At 35.5% G+C, this 19,356-nt stretch overlaps 3 protein-coding genes across 6 annotated transcripts; 2 read left to right on the plus strand and 1 right to left on the minus strand.

Moving 5' to 3' along the window:
• Positions 1 to 60: 60 nt before the first annotated feature.
• LOC104894624 (transcription factor MTB3) lies at positions 61 to 2,723 on the plus strand. Its single transcript, XM_010680902.4, has one exon. It carries the CDS (start codon positions 997 to 999, stop codon positions 2,506 to 2,508), a length of 1,512 nt encoding a protein of 503 aa, XP_010679204.3. The 5' UTR covers positions 61 to 996; the 3' UTR covers positions 2,509 to 2,723.
• Positions 2,724 to 4,225: 1,502 nt separating this feature from the next.
• LOC104894625 (transcription factor bHLH3) lies at positions 4,226 to 6,533 on the plus strand. The gene is made up of 2 exons (XM_010680903.4): positions 4,226 to 4,608; positions 4,725 to 6,533. Exon 2 carries the CDS (start codon positions 4,826 to 4,828, stop codon positions 6,353 to 6,355), a length of 1,530 nt encoding a protein of 509 aa, XP_010679205.2. The 5' UTR covers positions 4,226 to 4,608; positions 4,725 to 4,825; the 3' UTR covers positions 6,356 to 6,533.
• A 1,408-nt stretch (positions 6,534 to 7,941) lies between these two features.
• Positions 7,942 to 16,357, minus strand: LOC104894626 (uncharacterized). 4 transcript variants are annotated; one of them, XM_048643931.2, is made up of 18 exons: positions 15,754 to 16,357; positions 14,136 to 14,259; positions 13,687 to 13,794; positions 13,415 to 13,596; positions 13,114 to 13,309; positions 12,762 to 13,019; positions 12,533 to 12,676; positions 12,116 to 12,209; positions 11,838 to 11,951; positions 11,570 to 11,739; positions 11,000 to 11,124; positions 10,506 to 10,623; positions 10,330 to 10,401; positions 9,975 to 10,101; positions 9,533 to 9,647; positions 8,986 to 9,176; positions 8,770 to 8,882; positions 7,942 to 8,419 (listed from the first exon to the last, which is right to left on the minus strand). In XM_048643931.2, exons 2-18 carry the CDS (start codon positions 14,226 to 14,228, stop codon positions 8,153 to 8,155), a joined length of 2,487 nt encoding a protein of 828 aa, XP_048499888.1. In that variant the 5' UTR covers positions 14,229 to 14,259; positions 15,754 to 16,357; the 3' UTR covers positions 7,942 to 8,152. The 4 variants fall into 4 exon arrangements, with proteins under 4 accessions (XP_048499888.1, XP_019105340.2, XP_010679206.2 ...); XM_019249795.3 differs by having other exon boundaries at positions 14,136 to 14,244; positions 15,754 to 16,356; XM_010680904.4 differs by having other exon boundaries at positions 10,506 to 10,617; positions 14,136 to 14,244; positions 15,754 to 16,355.
• Positions 16,358 to 19,356: the final 2,999 nt, after the last annotated feature.

Consider the following 19,356-nt stretch of genomic DNA (forward strand, 5'->3'; position numbering starts at 1 on the left):
TGGTGGTGGGGGTGGTGGGTGGTGGGTGGTGGGGAAAAAAGGAAGGGAAAATGAAGGGTAAAATGGTCTATAAAAATGAATTTGTGGCGATTTTAAGTAGATTTAGGGCGATAAGTAGAAGTTCAGCTTGTAAAATACTTCCTCCGTTTCTAAATAAGTGCAACATTTCTTGTTTTCACGTTTGCCAATGCATTATTTTAACCAGTAATATCTTCAATTATCAATAAGTAAAAATTATAAAAAGTTGATATTAAAAAAATTCACATTTAGACGAATCTAACAAGATCCCACATGACTATGTTTTTCCTAAAATGCAAATCACTAAAGCTAATTGAAGTTTAAACTGTGAATAGTAAACACTATGCAAATGTTGCACTTATTTAGAAACGGAGGAAGTATGCAGGTTTGGCACCTACTTCCATAGGATATTAGGAATTTAGGATGACATAAGTGTAACAGCGGAATCACAAGATACACATGTACCACTTTTAACCATGTCGTGGACCTCGTGGTGCAATAAGACTTTTTCTCTTTGCAACAAGAAATCGACCTTTTTTTCTTTTGTTTTTAATAGGAAAAAAGAAGAAAAGAATCCTGAATTTGTCGTTCAAGAAGAAAGATATATTACTAAAAAATAGGGAATGAAGTAAACGAGTTTCAATTGAAACCCTAACTCATTTTAGATCTAAATTAAGTCAAGATTCCGCCTTTCTTCAAGATTTTGTGGTTGCTTCAGCTGAATTTGGGGATCTTCTATTCATCATTTTAATTTCAAAGGTAAAATTTTTCCATTTGTTTTCAATGCTGTGAAATTAAGCTCATTTTGGAGTGATTAACTTCGGTTTAATTATCTGGGTTTTGATTATCTTGCAAATTTAGAGATACCCAGTTGAATTTTTTGTGGGTTTTTTTTTTTCATTTTTGTGTGAATTTATAGAGACCCATTTGATCATTTTTAGTTCATAGTGTAGAAATATATTTCTGGGTCCGAGAAAAATGGGTCATGATTCTTTGTTGAAGGAGGAAGATAAGGTTATGGTGGAAGCTGTTGTGGGAAAAGATGCATATAATTTCTTGATGTCTACAGCATGTGATGATTCACTATCAGAATTTAATCCCCCAGGTGATATATTGAATTTGCAACAAGGGTTATGTCAGATTGTTGATGGATCTAGTTGGAATTATGCAATTTTTTGGCAAATTGCTAGCTCTAAGAATGGTAAGGCAGTGTTAATATGGGGTGATGGGCATTGTCGAGATCCGAAGGCGGTGGTAGCTAGAGAGGGATTGGATGGTGGGAATGGTAAGTTTGGTGAGGTGAAAAATGAGGGGAAAAAGAGGGTTCTTGAGAAGTTACATGGTTGCTTTGGGGGGTCAGAGGAGGATAATTTTGCTGCAACCTTAGATAAAGTATCGGATGTAGAGATGTTGTATCTTACATCCATGTATTATTGGTTTCGTTTAGACTCTTCTCTAGGTCCTGCAAAGTCGTTTACTAGTGGCAGGTCGATTTGGGTTTCGGATGTTAGAAGTTGCTTAGATCACTATCAATCTCGTGCACACTTAGCGAAATCTGCTATGTTTCAGACTGTTGTGTTTGTGCCTGTGAAAACCGGAGTTTTAGAGTTGGGTTCGGTAAGAACAGTCATGGAAGAGCATAGTTTGGTGCAAATGGTAAAAAAGATATTTGGTGAATCACAATCTTTTCCGGCTAAGGTGTCACCTAAAGTCTTTGGGCGTGATCTTAGCCTTGTTACTTCTAGACCACGCTCAATGAACATAAGTTTTGCTCCAAAGACGGAAGATGATGCCTCATTTTCTGCAGAATCCCGTGTTGGTGCGAGTGATATGGGTGCTAAGCACATCTATGGGTCATCATCTAATGGTAAACATAGTGAACAAAGTGACAAGAGAGTCTTTTCAGAGATCAATTTTGGGGGTTCAAATCCCGAGAGTGATTTCCCGGCGCTAGACGAGGCTAGTGAAGAGCTTTTGTTGCAGGCAGCCGAGTTAAGAGCACGAAAGAGACCGAGTAGAAGACCTGCTAGTGGGAGAGAAGAAGCAATGAGCCATGTTTTGGCAGAAAGACAAAGGCGTGAGAAGCTTAACCAACGGTTCTATGCATTGAGAGCTGTTGTCCCGAATATCTCCAAGATGGACAAAGCTTCACTCCTTCTTGATGCCATTTCATATATTAATGATCTCCAAACAAAGATTGGGGAGCTTGAAGCTGAAAAGGAGGTGGCTAATCCCAAGGAAGAGGCGTTTGAAATCCCGGAGATTGATTTTCAAGCTAGGCAAGATGATGCACTTGTTCATGTTAGTTTTCCGCTTGATGCTCACCCTGTTTCCAAAGTAGTTAAAACTTTAAGGGAACATCAGCTTGTCGCACTCGAGGCTAATGTTAGCACAAAAGATGATAAGATGGTTCATACATTTACTATCCGAGCTCAAAGTGATGGGGCTGAGAATCTAAAGGAGAAGCTCGAGGCTGCTCTTTCCAAATGATATTTCAATAGGAGGAAATTTGCTTGTATAATCATTCTTTGTTGTAAAATCTTGATGTAGGTAACAACTTTTAGATGAGGTTTTGTTTTTCTTCTTTCTAAATCATCTATTTATGTTGTACTATTTCTTGTCTGAGAGTAGTATTTATGTTAAGTATTGTGTGCCTTGTTAGACACTGTATTAATCAAAACCAGAGGTCCCTGTTGCTTGGCTGAGTTATTAACTTATTATTTCCTGTGATATCAGCGAGGGATGAACGAACATTAACAAAAAGTATGGTGATGCATGAAGCACATAAATCTTTGGGACCAACATTTCCCTGTTTCAGAACGTTGATGTTATTGGAAACAGATGTATAGTTTCCAACCGCAGCTGTTTTCTTGTTAATGAAACTAAAAAATGGTTGAATTTCTAGTTTCCCCATTTACCAAACATGTGTTTCTGAACCCAACCTCTTTTTGTGCTACATAGATGGAGTCATGGAGACAGCCCTAATTAGGGATGAGCATGGGTAAAGGACTTTAATCAGACTCTATTGGACCAGATTTTAATTTTAGGATATGGGTTCAACTTTTTTTGGATCCTAAGGGTCCGGGTTTAGGTGTGGGTCTAAATGAACATTTTATCATTCGGGTCCAGGTATGGGTCTAAGTGATGGGTAAAGGACTTTAATCAGACTCTATTGGACCAGATTCTAATTTTAGGATATGGGTTCAACTTTTTTTGGATCCTAAGGGTCCGGGTTTAGGTGTGGGTCTAAATGAACTTTTTACCGTTCGGGTCCAGGTATGGGTCTAAGTGAACTTATAAGGGTACGAGTCTGTGTCTTTAACATTCTAGACTCCGACTCTACTCAAACCCTAAAGTTATTTAATATTCTTTTTGCCTTTTATTTTAAAGAGAAAAAGAATTCGTATTTATCCTAAGATTCCAACTTTGTTATTTGTACCTTAGACTTAAACCCTATGCCCTACAAATCATATGCACCAAAGTCAATAAATATAAATATTATTGAAAATTTGGCAAAAATAACAGATATAAACAGACTCTAAACCTGATCCCTAGAATTTTTGTTGGACAAAAAGACCAGACTCTAAAGGTCTAGAAAAGTTGGATATGGACCTAGACCCTTAGGGTCTGAGATACAACAATGTTTTTTTATTAGGAAAGATAATCGATCCGAAAACTAACTCCTGCTAGGCTACTAGCCTGTAGGACATACCAGCTCAAAGGCTAGGTACGAGGTTAAACATCCCAGATTAAATGCCCAACATATTGTTGGAATGAAGATCCGAATCCTAGACAAATGTCCTAAAATTTGGGGTGGTACTCCAAGCTACCACCTCCCCCTCTGGGTCTAGGGTATAACATGATTGACTTTTATAATTAATAAGCAAGTTACAAGATGAGTTCTAAAATAAACGAAACCCTTACTATTTTAAGCCATTATAAAATAAATAAAACATTATTTTACTTAGTGCACTTCTCTCTATCTCTCTCATCATCATACTAGTTCATCTTTTTCTTTCTCGCTATCACTTTCTTCCCATAAATTTTCACACCAAGTCTTGTGTTTCATTTAAACGAAACGGAGGAAATATTATCAGCAATATTATATCCCAAAATAAATTATAAAAACCAAATGGTCCAAATCTATAGATTGTTTTCCCACTAGGCCACTACCAACTTCATCTATATCCTCTAACCGCCAACCTCCAAAACATTATCCTAGTACTAGTAGTCTAGTACTCCTCTCAATTCTCATCTCATGTGGCTTTTCTTCGAAGTTCCCATTCTTACACGTCAACTATTACCTGGGAATCACAAGATGCATTATTTGTGTTTTTAACTGTTCCACCTGTACCTCGTGCTCGTTAAACTTTTTTTTTTTTTTTATTTCCAGCAAAAAGGAGAAACACAAGGATAAAAGATTGAGAAAAAACAATAATATTTTTTTTCAATTTAAGTAGCTAAAGCATTAGTAAAGACTGAAAATTTGAAACCCTAAACTCTTCTCATCTCATCACACTCTCCAAGAATCCTCTTTTGTGCAAAAAAAAAGTGTGCTCAATTTGGAGAATCTTCCATTTCATTACAGAGGTAAATCTTGTTTTTATTTTTTAGTGTTGTAGAAATTATTTTGAGCTTCATTAAATGCTAAAGTTTGCTAATTTTTATGTGGGTTTTGATTATGCTGCAAATTTGGAGATACCCAGATCGATTTTTTTGTGATTTGTTGAGGTTAGCTATGAATTGAGAGATACCCAGATTTGTAATTAGCTTTTATATTGAGATTTTGATTTTAGGGTAAGTGATAATGGGTGTAAATTGTGAGTTTAAAGAGGAGGATAAAGCTATGCTGGAATCTGTTGTGGGAGTTGAAGCATGTAAACTTTTGATTTCTAGAGGTTGTGAAGGTTTTCTTAGTGATTTTAAGCCTACAAATAGTATGCTGAATCTTCAGCAAGGACTTTGCCAAATTATTGATAGTTCTAATTGGAATTATGCAATTTTGTGGCAAATTGTTAGCTCTAAGAAGGATGGAAGGTCAGTGTTGATTTGGGGTGATGGGCATTGCCGACACCCGAATGCGGTTGTAGCTGGGGAGAGAGGAGATGGTGGGGAGGATAAATTGGTTGAAGGTAATGGAGAGATAAGTAAGAAAGATGAGGCAAAGAAGAGGGTTCTTGAGAAGCTGCATGCTTGTTTTGGTGGATCAGAGGGGGGTAATTTTGCTGCAACTTTGGATAAAGTTTCAGATATAGAGATGTTATACCTAACATCAATGTATTATTGGTTCTGGTTAGACTCTGCTATGGGTCCTGCCAAATGTTTTACTAGCGGTAGACCGATTTGGGTATCGGATGGTGAAGCGTGCTCGGATTACTACCAATCTCGAGCTCATTTAGCTAGATCAGCTAATTTTCGGACGGTTGTGTTTGTGCCTGTGCAAACTGGAGTATTAGAGCTAGGTTCTATTAGAATGGTTTTGGAAGAGCCTAATTTGGTACAAATGGTGAAGCATATTTTTGGTGAACCTCGATCGTTACAGGCTAAAGCGTTTCCGAAAATCTTTGGGTGTGAGCTTAGCCTTAGTGGGTCGAAACCACAATCGACCAACTTAAATTTTACCCCAAAGTTGGAAGATGATGCTGCATTTTCAGCAGAGTCCCATGTTGGTGGAAGTAATGTGGGTGGTAAGCACACTTTTGGGTCATCTTCTAATGGGTGTTGTAGTGATGACAGTGGTAAAAAGTTGGTTTCAGAGATCAATTTTGGGGGTTTGAATCCTGAAACCCAAAATCCTGGTTTAGGGCAAGCTAAAGAAGAACTTATATTGCAGGCAAGTCAACCTAAACCGAGAAAGAGAGGTAGAAAACCGGCTAATGGAAGAGAAGAACCATTGAACCATGTTGAAGCCGAAAGACAGAGACGTGAGAAGCTTAATCAACGTTTCTATGCATTAAGAGCTGTTGTCCCCAACATATCTAAGATGGACAAGGCTTCGCTCCTTGGTGATGCTATTTCTTATATTACTGATCTTCAAATGAAGGTTAAGATGCTTGAAGCTGAAAAAGAGATGGCGAATCCAAATCATAAGCACATGGCTATCCCTGAGATTGATTTTCAGGCTAGGCAAGATGATGCACTCTTACATGTCAGTTTCCCTTTGGATCTTCATCCTGCTTCAACGGTTGTTCGGACACTCAGGGAAAACCAAGTTATGGCTCCTGAAGCCAATGTGTCGACAACAGATAACAAGATTATTCACACATTCACCATACGAACCCAAAATGGTGGTGCTGAGAATCTAAAGGAGAAACTACAGGCCGCGCTTTCCATTTGATAGGACAGCCCGGTCTGTAAAGCTTCATGTGGAAGATCGATCATTGTTGCATGATCCTGAAGCAGGAATGAGTAAAAAACTTTTCCTTTTAGAAGTTTAAGTCATCTTCCACATATGTGTTCTATGTTGAATCTAGTGTTAGTAATCAATTCTGTTTATATATTCAAGTTTTCATGTATCATCTGCCTTGTTTTAATCTAATAACTCATGCATAGCCTAGCATAGAACTACCCACCTACGTAGCACGAAAACGGCTGGGTTTCGGAAAGCGAAACATTTTCAAGCTTCTTACCTTGTAGCCATTGCGCCCAACCCATGAAAGCTTTGAACTAGTCCTTCCCCTTAAACTGTTGATCTTTTTCCCTTTTTAAGGTTCAAATTGCACCATTGTCTTAAAGTGTCTAATTGTTAGTTCCAATTTTCATCCTTTCACCAATTCGCCACCGCCTCGAAGATCGGATTACTAGTGTTCGATTTTTAAACATACATGATGTAATAAAGACATGTATTTGTTCACATTATCAAGTTCATCTAAATGTTGTAATTGTTCATTCTGTCTTGAACATTTGTGCATGCACTCCAAATTGTTACATGGCTTGCTCTCTAATTATTTGGGCCTTCCATATTAAAGAGTCCGGTGCTAATACTGAGTGGCTCAAGCTCGCACGTTAATAACACTATAGTTCTACAAAAAATATTAAAAGAAATGGTCTGATTTTAATATAAAAGTAAATCTAGTAACTAAGTAAATTAAAATAGTCGCCGAAAGAAATTAATCTAATCATTATTGGACTAATTTTCTTTTTAATATTGAGCTTATCATTGCCTAATTTTAATTTAAAAATAGGCGGCTTTTTACAAAATAAACTCATAGTTTTATAAGAGGCAAATGATGGATTAAGTTTTGGTATTATTGTTTTAATTTAAAAAAAACGTAGTGACCTTTCTTTTCAAAAATCACATGTGTTACCATGTCTTTATAAGTTATCTTTGCCAATAAATATGGGTATGCCAAGCTCAAACTTGGGCTTGTGCAATTTCAAAGCGTGGATTATGGACTAGGGTGCACAATGCTCATTGTGCACCCAAAAAGAATATACAATTAATATAAAAGAACACGAATTTTTTTCAACAATTTTTTCTACTTTAAAAAAGGACACATGGCTTAAAATTAAAGAACGTTTAAATCTATATTTATAAAATAACAAATGTTATTATGAAAAGAACATATAATAAATGAACATCTATTCTTAAGGTAAAAGAACATATATCTTTTAAATTTAAATTTGAAAAAGGAATCTTTACTTGCAAAATTTAAAGAAACAAATAACAATAATTTTTTAAAATTATAGACTCTAAAAATAATAAACCGACATAGTTTAGAAAAGGGTGCACCATGCTCTACATGTACTTGGGTGCATGTACTTATTTGCGGTGCAATTTGGCTTGTTACACTTACATTCAAGCTCCTCTTCAAGATGAAATTATCAAGTTAAACTTAGTTTATGGCTCAACTAAAATTTACCCTCATAATGTTTTAGCCATTTGTAATCAAGTTTTTGCTAATAAGTAAAGATTCTCACAAGTATTTTGCAAGACGTTATTAATTTACATCAAAATTTTATATATGAAAAAAAAATAGTTAAAAGAAATTTCTAATATGATAATTGAGCCTCTCGAGCCTGAGTTCACTAAAAATTCAAGCCGAACTAGAATAATTAGCGAGTCGGCTGCGCTCATTATCACTCCTAGACTCCAATATCCTACTATGTACATTCATAATAAAGGCAAGGCACCTCACACGGTGCAATAATCTCTCAATACCTGCCTTGCAAGATCATGTGCTCCACTGTTTTTGTAGATCAAATGCAAATTGTATGCTGCTTCTCTATGAAGATTGCAGTAGCCAGAATCTGAATCTTTAATAGGATCATTGCGCGTTTTAAAAAGTTCTGGCAAGGGGCAATCCTTTTGGTAAATTGCAAGAACTTTTTCATAATAATTAGCTGCCAACGTCACGAGTCCAACGTGGTGGTATGCACGAGCTATATTGTACAAGGCTTCCTATAAGAAATGACAGAGAATACAACTTTTAGTAAATACGGACGGTAAATAGCGAAAGGGGAAGGGTAACTTGTGAGAATGTGAGTCATACAATAAAAGAGTGTTCAGTTTTCTAAGAGAATGGTTCAGATAGATGAAGAAATATTTCGGGTGGGAAATGTCGATCCTAACCTAGCGTATTTAAATAAGCAGGTTAATCGTGTCAACCCATTTACTTAAATGTGCCGGAAGTTACTCTAGCTTGTTTATTTGAGTTATTTTGGGTTCGGAACATATTTGATCAACTTTTATCAACCTTACATCAACTATACCACGTGTCCGAAAGGATTCCAATTGATCAAAACACTGACCTGGCTGTTTTTACAAATTCGTAGATTGTTGTAGAGGAATGCTAAGCCTTGTGTAACACAATGATGCTTGTTTTGGAGTCGAAGTCCAAGGGCTAAATTGACAAGGGCAGTCCCTATAAATGAAGATACATAAGACAAATAAATAAGAAACTCCAGCATATCACATTGATCAGGTTCAGTAACCATTACAGAATACAGATTACAGATGCTGCATACCGGTACAGAGGTTAATCAATGGGTTCTCTGGCATCTGTTTATAAGCCTCCAAGTATTCTATTGCAGCTATTTGATGTTGACTAATCATGGTAAACTGATTCCCAGCTATGATCTTGGGTGGTAACAAGTCTTTGTGATAAACTCTCATGCGATACAAGAATTTATTGCGTTTCGAGAGCCGATTCTCCAATCTACATAGATGTAGAGAGATTATAAGATGATAACAACCTATGTTGCTCGGACTCAGGTATCCATGTCCGACACAGTTACGTGTCCAAGTGTCCGACTCGGCTATTTGTTTGGAACTTTTTCAAAATTTTGGCCCAAAACGATGTATAGTGTCCCACCCATGTCCGAGCATCGAGAATCCGACACGCGTACTTGAGGTGAAATGAAGAGTCCGAGGCTCCGAGCAACATAGATAACAACTAATACTCATATTAAGTGGTGATATCATGGGAAATTATATCAATAATGAAGGTTTCATCAGATCAAGTCCAACGTAGAATGGGATTGTATGAGAAATGCAAAGGTAATATTTATGTACCTTAAGACTAATCTGTAATAGCAATTCCAGGCAGCAATACTGTGTGGATACTTCTGAACAACGTAGCGTACAAAGTCAAATCCATCAGAAGGATCAGTGATGTCTAATGCGATTTCTGCAGAACATACAAAATAACATACTAAGACCCTGTTCTGTTTGGTATATAATTACATATTATGGTAATATGCTATTGAGTTTGTCTCAATATACTCAAAAAACATAAATATTTTATAAGTTTACCAATGGATAATAAATAGATAATCAAAAATAATAATGGTCAAGCTACGCATGACGAATCCATAGAGGGTCATCATTGATTAGTCTCTTACGAAGAGCCTATCTTTTAGTTTAGATTCAGGTCATATATGTGCATGTGTGGCTCAAGATATTGCCACACGTGAAAGTCAAAGTAAAACTAATAACAAACGGAAGGAGTACTTACTAGCACCGAGAGACCAAAATTGTTCCTTCTTCCCAGCAAGTGATGCTTTGTCAGCTCTTTTCAAAGTGAGTTTTATAAGTTCCAAAGCCTCATTATACCTTCCCAGAGATGTCATCGCCATGCATAACTAACATAAAAACTCAGAGCTAATTAATCAATCCAGTTAGTAATCATTAAGCTACCCTTATTATAAATACAAGAAGAATGAGTATCAATTGGAGAGTCTCACTGAATTGTATTTGTACACAAAAATTATCAGTATAATCGCTATCGTTAGTCCTAAGTCAGGGGCTAACTACTTGGTCCATGATTCAAGCAAGCAATATAAGTGTATATTCAAGATATGGAGACTGACATCTAAGATCAGTGAGAAATGCTCCTCATCTTTGAAGAGATCAGGCAATGGAGGCGGCTTCAGTGGCTGTAGCTGAACATGTCCAAAAGAAAATCATAATGATCAATCAGATAAATGCAAATTGCAATCACTATTCTGGTGGGATTAAAGTTCTTAAATTAATAGTTCAATTATACCGGAACTTCACTTTCTGAATTATCACTTTCTGAATCATCACTTTCTGAATCAAGCCTGTCAATCATTGAAGTAGATATCTTCTCTTCTTTCGATCTTCCATATGCCTTCAACCTACAACTTCAAATATACAGCAGTTAATCACCCAGCAGAGCGGACCAGCATTGTTGTATACAAGAGCTTGACAAGGCCGTTCCCTAATACATTTTGTGATGGTACGGGGGCAGGAGGGTGGGGGTAGAAGGAAAGATTAAGACTGTTGAAACTAAATCACTAGCGAGCATTTGCTAATGCCATTACTGGAGAAGTGTCAGGGGAAGAAGACTGAAGAGTGAAAAGAGCAATATGAATTCTAGATGCTGTCGGAGTAAAGGATCGTCAAGAATGAAGAAGGGGTAAAATGACTGAATGAATACGAGCTGTGGCTAATACCCGAGTACTCCATGCCCCGAAAAATTCCAAAACTATATTACAAGAAAGGAATTCAGGTACATACAGATCAACTTTAGAAGCTGGTCTTCTGGAACTACCACAGAGTTCAAGTGCAGAATCAGTTTGAGAATCTAGAATGTTATGTTTCTCTGATAGTTCACACCTTTGGAGCCATTTTCTCTGTTTTGCCTGAAAGCATTAAAAAGACAGAATGAGGCAGGCAGAAATTACAAGAGGACGGAAATGCCATACGCATCAAAGACAGCACAATTTCTCCTGATATATGGTGTACCAAGATAGTTACAATTACAAATCTGAGCTAATTGAAGATGCAGATACAAAGTAAAGTCATATCTCAGGACACGGGTGGTCGGATGTCCCTTGCCCAAACCTTGAGGTTGGGGTTCTGATTTCCATTATGTCCGTGTTGACATAATTGCAAGAAACAGCACATAAACATGAGAAGATCAAAAGGGAGAAGATAATTATCTAAAAAAGTTCTAAGCTATGCATGTAATGGCTGAGTGAGTGTATGCATATGCAAGAATATTCACTGAAGGATAGGCGTGTACACTTGCATGTCTGGGGACTGAGTGAGAGAAACAAGTGAACACAAAAATTTCTTGAAGAGTACCTTCTGATGCACTGAATCATTTTTTATTGATTCACGAACGATTGGGTGGATCACTTCAACAAAGGCCTCAAGCATCCCTTTAGTTTTATAGATACGGGATAGCTTCAGCTTCACTTTAACATTAAGCCACCAAGGTTCATGTCTATCTTCATCCATGTCATTTGTTGATACTGGCAGAACAAAAGGTATGTATTTCAAATAAGAGGATTATGTCTAACAAGGGGGAGAGAATACGAGAGTTAAGACACGAGATATAAGCCATATCTACCTGGGTTAGGTGGAGGTGTAAGCAACACTATGGCTTCATCTTCTTTCTTTTCCTCAAGGAGGTGGGATACAAGAGCTAAGCGAGAATCAATATCATCTTCTCGTGCTTTCAATACTGAAATGCAGGATCAAACCCACATCAAATGTTAACAAAAGATTCAAAAGCCTACACTAGGAATCTATGTTGGGAAAATTGAAAAAACGGCCTCAGTAAACCAAATGATTTTCTGTACCTGAGAAATGAGTCATGCAAAATATTAAAAAAAATACAACACAAACCTTTGTGAAAATAATAAATAGCTGAAGTAGCTCTGTTCAAAGCTGAGTAGCAGTGAGCAATTTTCGAATTTACAAGTTCCGAATTTATAAGTTCCTGCAAAGATGAGAACAAAATAATGTCAGCAGAAGATTTGAAATAATAATGCCATATAAATACAAGACCCACAACTCATGTAATACTCAACTGTCAATGAATCCTCATCCACAGTAGTACTGGGCACTTAAACCATTTACCCATGAAACTGATTACATTTAACATTCAACATCTTTTTGTTGATTCTCTGAATAGAACTTAGACCTATTTTTAACAGCTCAATCCAGGAAAACAAGTATTAATTCAGCACATATGCACAAATATAATAAGGAAATCTTAGAAGAGTCGGGAGGAAACGAGCACAAGGCAGTAAGCAAACATACATTGTTGGCCATACAGCTTTCTAGCATCATATAATACTTTAATGCAGACTCATGTTGCTGAAGATTCACAAATGAGTCTGCCACTGCCATGATCAGATCCATCTGATGCTCTGCATTTATGCTTTGCAGAACATTGAAACAAACCTGCACAGAAATGAGAGAATACAAAAATAATAAATAAACTGACCTTACTGCTGAAGTAAAGCATACTAATATTCAAATATTATACCTCTGCTTTCTCCATATCTCCAAGATGAGCACGGCATATACCTTCTCTTATCATCAGATATAATGGAAACTCTTTTCCTGGACCACAGACCGCCTTTGCATGCTCAATGTGCTGAAGAGCCTTCATAAACTCATTCCTTTCCATATATGACAAAGCCAATATATCAACCACAGTTAGATCAGCTTCTGAAGATTGATTTTTGAAGTATTCCTCCAACATGCTGATTGATTGATCAAACTCGCCACATTGTTTGTGCAACTGCGAGTAATGCAAGCCAATAAATTATAGAGAAAAAATACGACACCACTAAATATGTTCTGAGAGGCCAAGAGATGGAGGGTGAACATCACACCTTTGTTGCAGTCTTAAGTGCTTCAACGTTATTTGGACAAATCTGAACTACCTGATCATATGATTCAGCAGCTTTTGAGTACTCCCCTTTCTTTATGTGAAGTGAAGCTCGGCGGTACCTAAGAGTAATATCAGTTCGATCAGCATTAATCGCTCTATCAAGGTACTTCAAGGCTTGATCAGTATTTCCCTCTTCTCTGCATAAAAAGCATAAACAAATGATCACATATTTTGTAGTGATAAAGCAATCATGTTGTCTAACTAGGAGATATTTAGAAGAGAACAAAAGTGAGCATACTTACATGGACCAATCCACAAGAAGTTTCCAAAGAGATGGTTGTTTAGGATTTAATCTAGCTGCAATATCATAAAAAGCCATAGCTTTGGTTTTGTGACCCATGGAATTATATACAAGACCAAGTCTATGATATGCATCAGGGAGATGAGGCGCTATCCGAACCACATGAGTCAATAAGCTGATTGCCTTCAACATAAGAAACACGAAAACCTTAAAACTGGAATAGCAGCATTAAAAGGTATGAATGAATGTAAAATTGGAGTAAGAGTGAGGTACATCTTTGAAACGTCCATACGCATAATGAAGGGTAGCATCACCAAGCTTCTTTACAATATCAGGACTAAGCTTACTTCTGGATCCTCCACGCCTCCCTCTTCTCTTATTCTAACATGTCAAGAAAATTTATTGGGACATGATCATAAAATATCAGTAACAGTTACAACTTACAAGTATTATACTTACTTAATAGTTCAATCAAGTATATATCAGGAAGTTGCTTGCAATGTTCATGTAATACACAGACTATAGTTAGTAGTTACCTGTCTCTCTTTCTCAATTAATTATCTTTCTGTTTCTGTTTCTGTTTCCTAATAAATTATACTTCCTCCTGGTGAACCACTTTTCGAGAGAAGTGTTCCACTTATTTCATAACCGAGGAAGTACTTAAGCAAGCATATCATTCCATGGTTGCTTAAGCATTCGATTAGGGGGATGAAGATAGATACCTTCTTCCTGGATTGTCTGCGTCGGCCAAAAGTGATGGCCATGAATTCTGATATCTCCGCAGGGGTTGCTCCATTATGTAGTGGCGTATCCATGGGCGTCCTTGACTACCTTAAGTAGATAAACCTTGAAAATCAGTATGATCATACCAGAGAAGTGTCACTGACTAACTTTACTCAGGAAACTTACATAACTTATCTATTTGTCATACAATAATATGTGCAAGAGAAAATAGTTCAAAGATTATCCCCCCCCCCCCCGGTTCAATAGTCAATATGGGATCCATCCTACGAGTTTTCATGTCATTCTCTTTCTCTTTAAGTGTTTAACAATTTTTATTAGGTCCGACAATTATGACAAAATAATAACAATTTCGAACACTTATAATTTCTTTTGCCTTATTAATAAAGAGTGATCAACACAACAATAAATTCACCTTTATTAAATCTCTAATCCTTATATTAGGAACATTAAAAAATCTCCCTAAATAATTGAACCTTGTTCAATAGTGAAGATAACTTGAAATAGTCATAAAAGACTCCTAAATATTGCAAACTTTGCACTTTCAACATGAATAGATTATAGAATAAACTCATAAACAATCCTAATCATGATACTAGCTCAAACAGTCATGCTACATAAAATTAAATGTCCATTGCAAATAAAAATTACAATTACTTTATAGGCAATAATATAAAGACTATTTTTTCATAGAAATAAAGATCATATAATTGTAGGTATTATAAGTAATACCACATTATACAGGGGCGAAGCCAGGCTTGGTTGTGGAGGGAGGCAAGCTTAACAAAGAATTCTAAACATGGTTGTGGAGGGAGACCAGTTTACCAATAAAACAAGATACCATTGATTTTCTTCAAAGCTATGTTGGAGCCTGCTGGGGCCATGGCCCTCTTAGGCCCCAACATATCCTCGATACTGATATTATAACTCACGATTTTTGTTCCCTAATCATGATTCTTTGTTCCATCATGTTCCGAAATAGATAGCTAAGCATCCTAAATATGACTAATAACACTACTAGTAATACCTAGTACTAATATGTACCTATGAAGCGTGAATTCCATACAACTACGCACTAAAATTTCCCTTGTACAAATTGGGTAACTAAAAGTCTAAAACATATGTTGAGCAATATAATTAATATTTTAATAAGCTTCATTCATTAAACAACTGTTCCAATTTTCCAAACTTTAATTCTTATACCTTTACTTCACACAAAACTCCTATACATGTTTTTATACTAGCAAAATAAAAAAAAAAATCTGAAATTGATTAACAAAACTCAAAATATCATTTTTTTCCCCTTTAATTACACGAACAAACAACAGAGCTACTGTTGTTTGTCGCCGCAAATCAAAATATAAAACTTCAAGTGTGATGATGCTGCTTTTGATATGAATATATGATGTGCACTGAACGCAAATTGAAAACTTCAATCAGATAATAACAATAAGCAATTAGCAAATTCACCCAACACACACCCATTAAATTGAAAGTTAGTTACAATTTTTCGTATATATTATTACGCAATTGACCTTTTATGCATCGCGCGCATATAGTATTACTAAATAAATTGGCAAATGAAACCAAAGAAATTACCTAAATTCTTCAACTTGAAGAGTTCCGATCCAGTAGAGTGCGAGTGTGCGACTATGGCGCTGTCAGCGTCGACTGTAGAGCGAATTGGTTTTGAAACCCTCGAGATAGATGTTGGATCAAGTCTCGAACTCGTGTCGCAAAGGAGGAGCACGCTCTATCTTTCACACGAGGACCGCTAAGCTATTCAAAGTCTTTCGTTAATAAATGGAATACAGAGAAGTAACAATTTTGAAAACACAGATCCTCTTATTTTGTGTTACGTAAGATTTTTTTTTTTTTTTTTCCTTCGACATAACTTAAAGAGTTTGTTACAATTCTCAACTAGTTATTAGGTCCGGGTTATGCCTCGGGTAAGAAAAAATTTCATTTATTAATATAATATTTTATGATAATAACAATAAATACAGCTTAACCTAGTGGTTAAGACTTTAGTATATCTACTTGAGGTCTCGAGATCAAACCCTATACTATGCAATTTATTTTATTTAATCATAACCCTTCCTAATTTAAAATATGTACGTATATCAAAAGAAGTTAAAAGATATTGTTTAATAACATTAACTAATTACAACACATATTTGTAATTTTGTGGAAACATGGATCACTAAGAGATGTTAGATGAGATGGTGATTCTTTGAAAATCCTTACATAAGGTCAGGGGTTCGAGCTCAGACTATAGCATATTTAATTTTTTAATAATGACCGCTTGACTTTGTTGGTTAACAGACACGTGGCAAAATTCTGGTGGCCAGAGGAGGGTGACACGTGGCGCATCGACGTTGTTACGCACGCCTTTTAATATATATGTATGGATGTATCATGTATGGATATAACGAGTTTCACAATAATAGGGGAGAAAGGAAACTCTAGATATATTACATGTCATATTCGAAGTTTTACAATTTTTTGCAAGCATATCCGCCACTCGATTACTTAACTCCTAAGAGGATTATCGCTCCGACCTTTTCAGGTAGCTCCAATTGGTTTTAGTATGAAACCTCTTTTGAGCTTATATAAGTGGATCAAATCTCTCCTCCTCCTTATCCAGGGTCACCCAGGCCCGTTTCATATTGTTTTTAAATTTAGCACAAACTTCTCCAACTTAATGTTTTGTAGTTCCTTTTTTTCTTTTTCACATATTATTTGAATAGGCGGTATAATTTTAACACAAAATTAGACGAACTCAAAACTAAATTTTTCTAGCAATCCCATTCTATTTCACTCTAAGCCAACAATATCCTAGTCATCACTTCTCTTATCCTTCCTTTGTTTCCTTGAGTATCGAATTGCAACAGACTATTTCAAAATATAACTCTGTATTTTTACCGAACGGGTTAAACTAATTACTAAATGGATAAAATTAGTTACTGAATGGTTAAAGAATGTCATTACTGAATAGATTAAACTGGTCATGAAATAGATTCAACTGGTCCCTAAATAGGTTAAACTAGTCACCATATTAAAAAAAATGTGACATGTTCTCTTCTTAATATTGGGCTTCGATCGTATCTAATTTTAAATTAAAAATAGGCGATCTCTTAGAAGACCAACTATTTTTTTTTTCTCCCTCCAAAAAAAATAAAGTTTTCAATAAAACTATATTTGAGCTAGTGTAATGTACAATTGAGTGTTACTATTTTTTTATAATAAACTTATATATATATATACTTATATATTATAAATAATAAGAGAGATTACAATGATGTACAGCAACATTAGAATTTAAATTTTGATTAAAGTGTAATATAATAAACACGGCATTTGTGAGAAACTACCTCATATATATTTTTACAAAAACAAAACCTTTAACAAAATTTTGTTTGCGAGAACAAACCTATATCGGATTCCAATCATTAACCCAAGGTTCCGACATTGATCATGTCCTGTGCAAGTCATGTGACTTCTTAAACCCACAAAAATACTTTTTGTCATAATCATGTAAGATATTGTTAAATTTGACAAATGATCATATCTATGGTTATAAATTAATTGAAAAAATTCTAGTGCTACGTAGGATTTGTAAAAAAAAAAACTTATCCTTTATATTGGTTACTATATGTTAAATTTCATAATATAACTTCACAACTATTACTCATCTCAAAGCAAATTTGAGAATATAATTTCACTCACCACAAACACTTTTTCCTTTACCATATTAGTACTCTCTAGTCTCTGCACCCATTTTTTTTATTATAATTGGGCTTCAACTATGAAGGTTGCTTTAATAAATAATAATAACAACAGTTCAAATTTATTGTCATATTATTCAAAGTGGTAGGTCATATTTCATATTTTTCGAGTTGCGATTATATGCACGACAATGGGGAATGAGATCATTAGATGACCCCCCACGGCCCCACAGGTGGGGTTAAATTTTAAAAAGGATAGGTTAGTGGGGTGTGCTATATACAACAAAATAAGAGGCTAAATACAACAAAATATATTAAAAGACTAACTTATCTTTTTTAAATTTAACCCTACCAAATGATCCCCTTTTAGGGAGTCACCTATAACAAGTGACCCCCTTTTGGGGGGGGTCATCTTTGACAATGACCCCCTTATATGGGGGTCATCTATGACAAATGACCCCCTATAGAGGGGTCATCTATTATAAATGATCCCATTCCACATTGTAGTACATATAATCGCAACTCGAAAAATATAAAATATGACCTACCCTTTGAATAATATGACAATAAATTTGAACTGATGTTATTATTATTTATTAAAGCAACCTCCATATTTGAAGCCCAATTATAATAAAAAAAATGGGTGCAGAGACTAAAGAGTACTAACATGGTATAGAAAAGAGTGTTTGTGGTGAGTGAAATATAAGTTTTTTTTACAAATCTCTATCGTGCAACTTACAATCTAAACAGATAATTTAGTGTTTGTTAATTCGAAGTATCTTGATCTCAACTAAAAAGATAAGAAGAAAAACAAGATTTTTTTAATTTTTTTTGAATAAGCTGCATTCTCGTAGCTTAAAACAAATAATGTAAAAGTTTTGTTTTTTTTGGGTGTGTTCCCACCTTCAATTTTTGCTGCATTGCTGGCCTGCGTACGTTAAAGTGTAGACTGTCTTTCTTTTTCTTTTATTAAAAGAAATTAAAATTAACTATGATTAAGTTAAGCATGATTTTAGAGGTTGTATTTAACTTTTTTTTTTGCTGTATATAGCACTTATGTTATTATATGAGCGAGGATATTTTAATTTTTTTACATAGACATCAAACTTCTCAAGAGTTGATGTATTGATTAGAGATTAGTAAATAAATATTCAATTAATGTAGTTGCTCATCTAGTATAGCTATTCAACTAATGCCGCCATTGCTCATTTAGCAGAGATTAGTTCCCACTAACAAAGTGGAGGAGGTACTTTTTTTTTTGAGGGGAAAGTGGAGCAGGTACTTGGTGCCAGTTTTTTCCATGTTTGAACTTAATCTATACAAATATATTAAAAGGCGTGTGTGACAATGTATATACGTTACATGGCACCTCCACACAATGTATACACGCCACATGGCACATCTGACATCTGTTACTCCAATAGAATTGTCCAATGTGTACACAAGTGACAAGCCATGTCAATAACAAAAGTGA

The sequence above is a fragment of the Beta vulgaris genome, chromosome 5, assembly GCF_026745355.1.
Source record: "Beta vulgaris subsp. vulgaris cultivar EL10 chromosome 5, EL10.2, whole genome shotgun sequence".
In the NCBI taxonomy this organism is placed as follows: Eukaryota; Viridiplantae; Streptophyta; class Magnoliopsida; order Caryophyllales; family Amaranthaceae; genus Beta; species Beta vulgaris.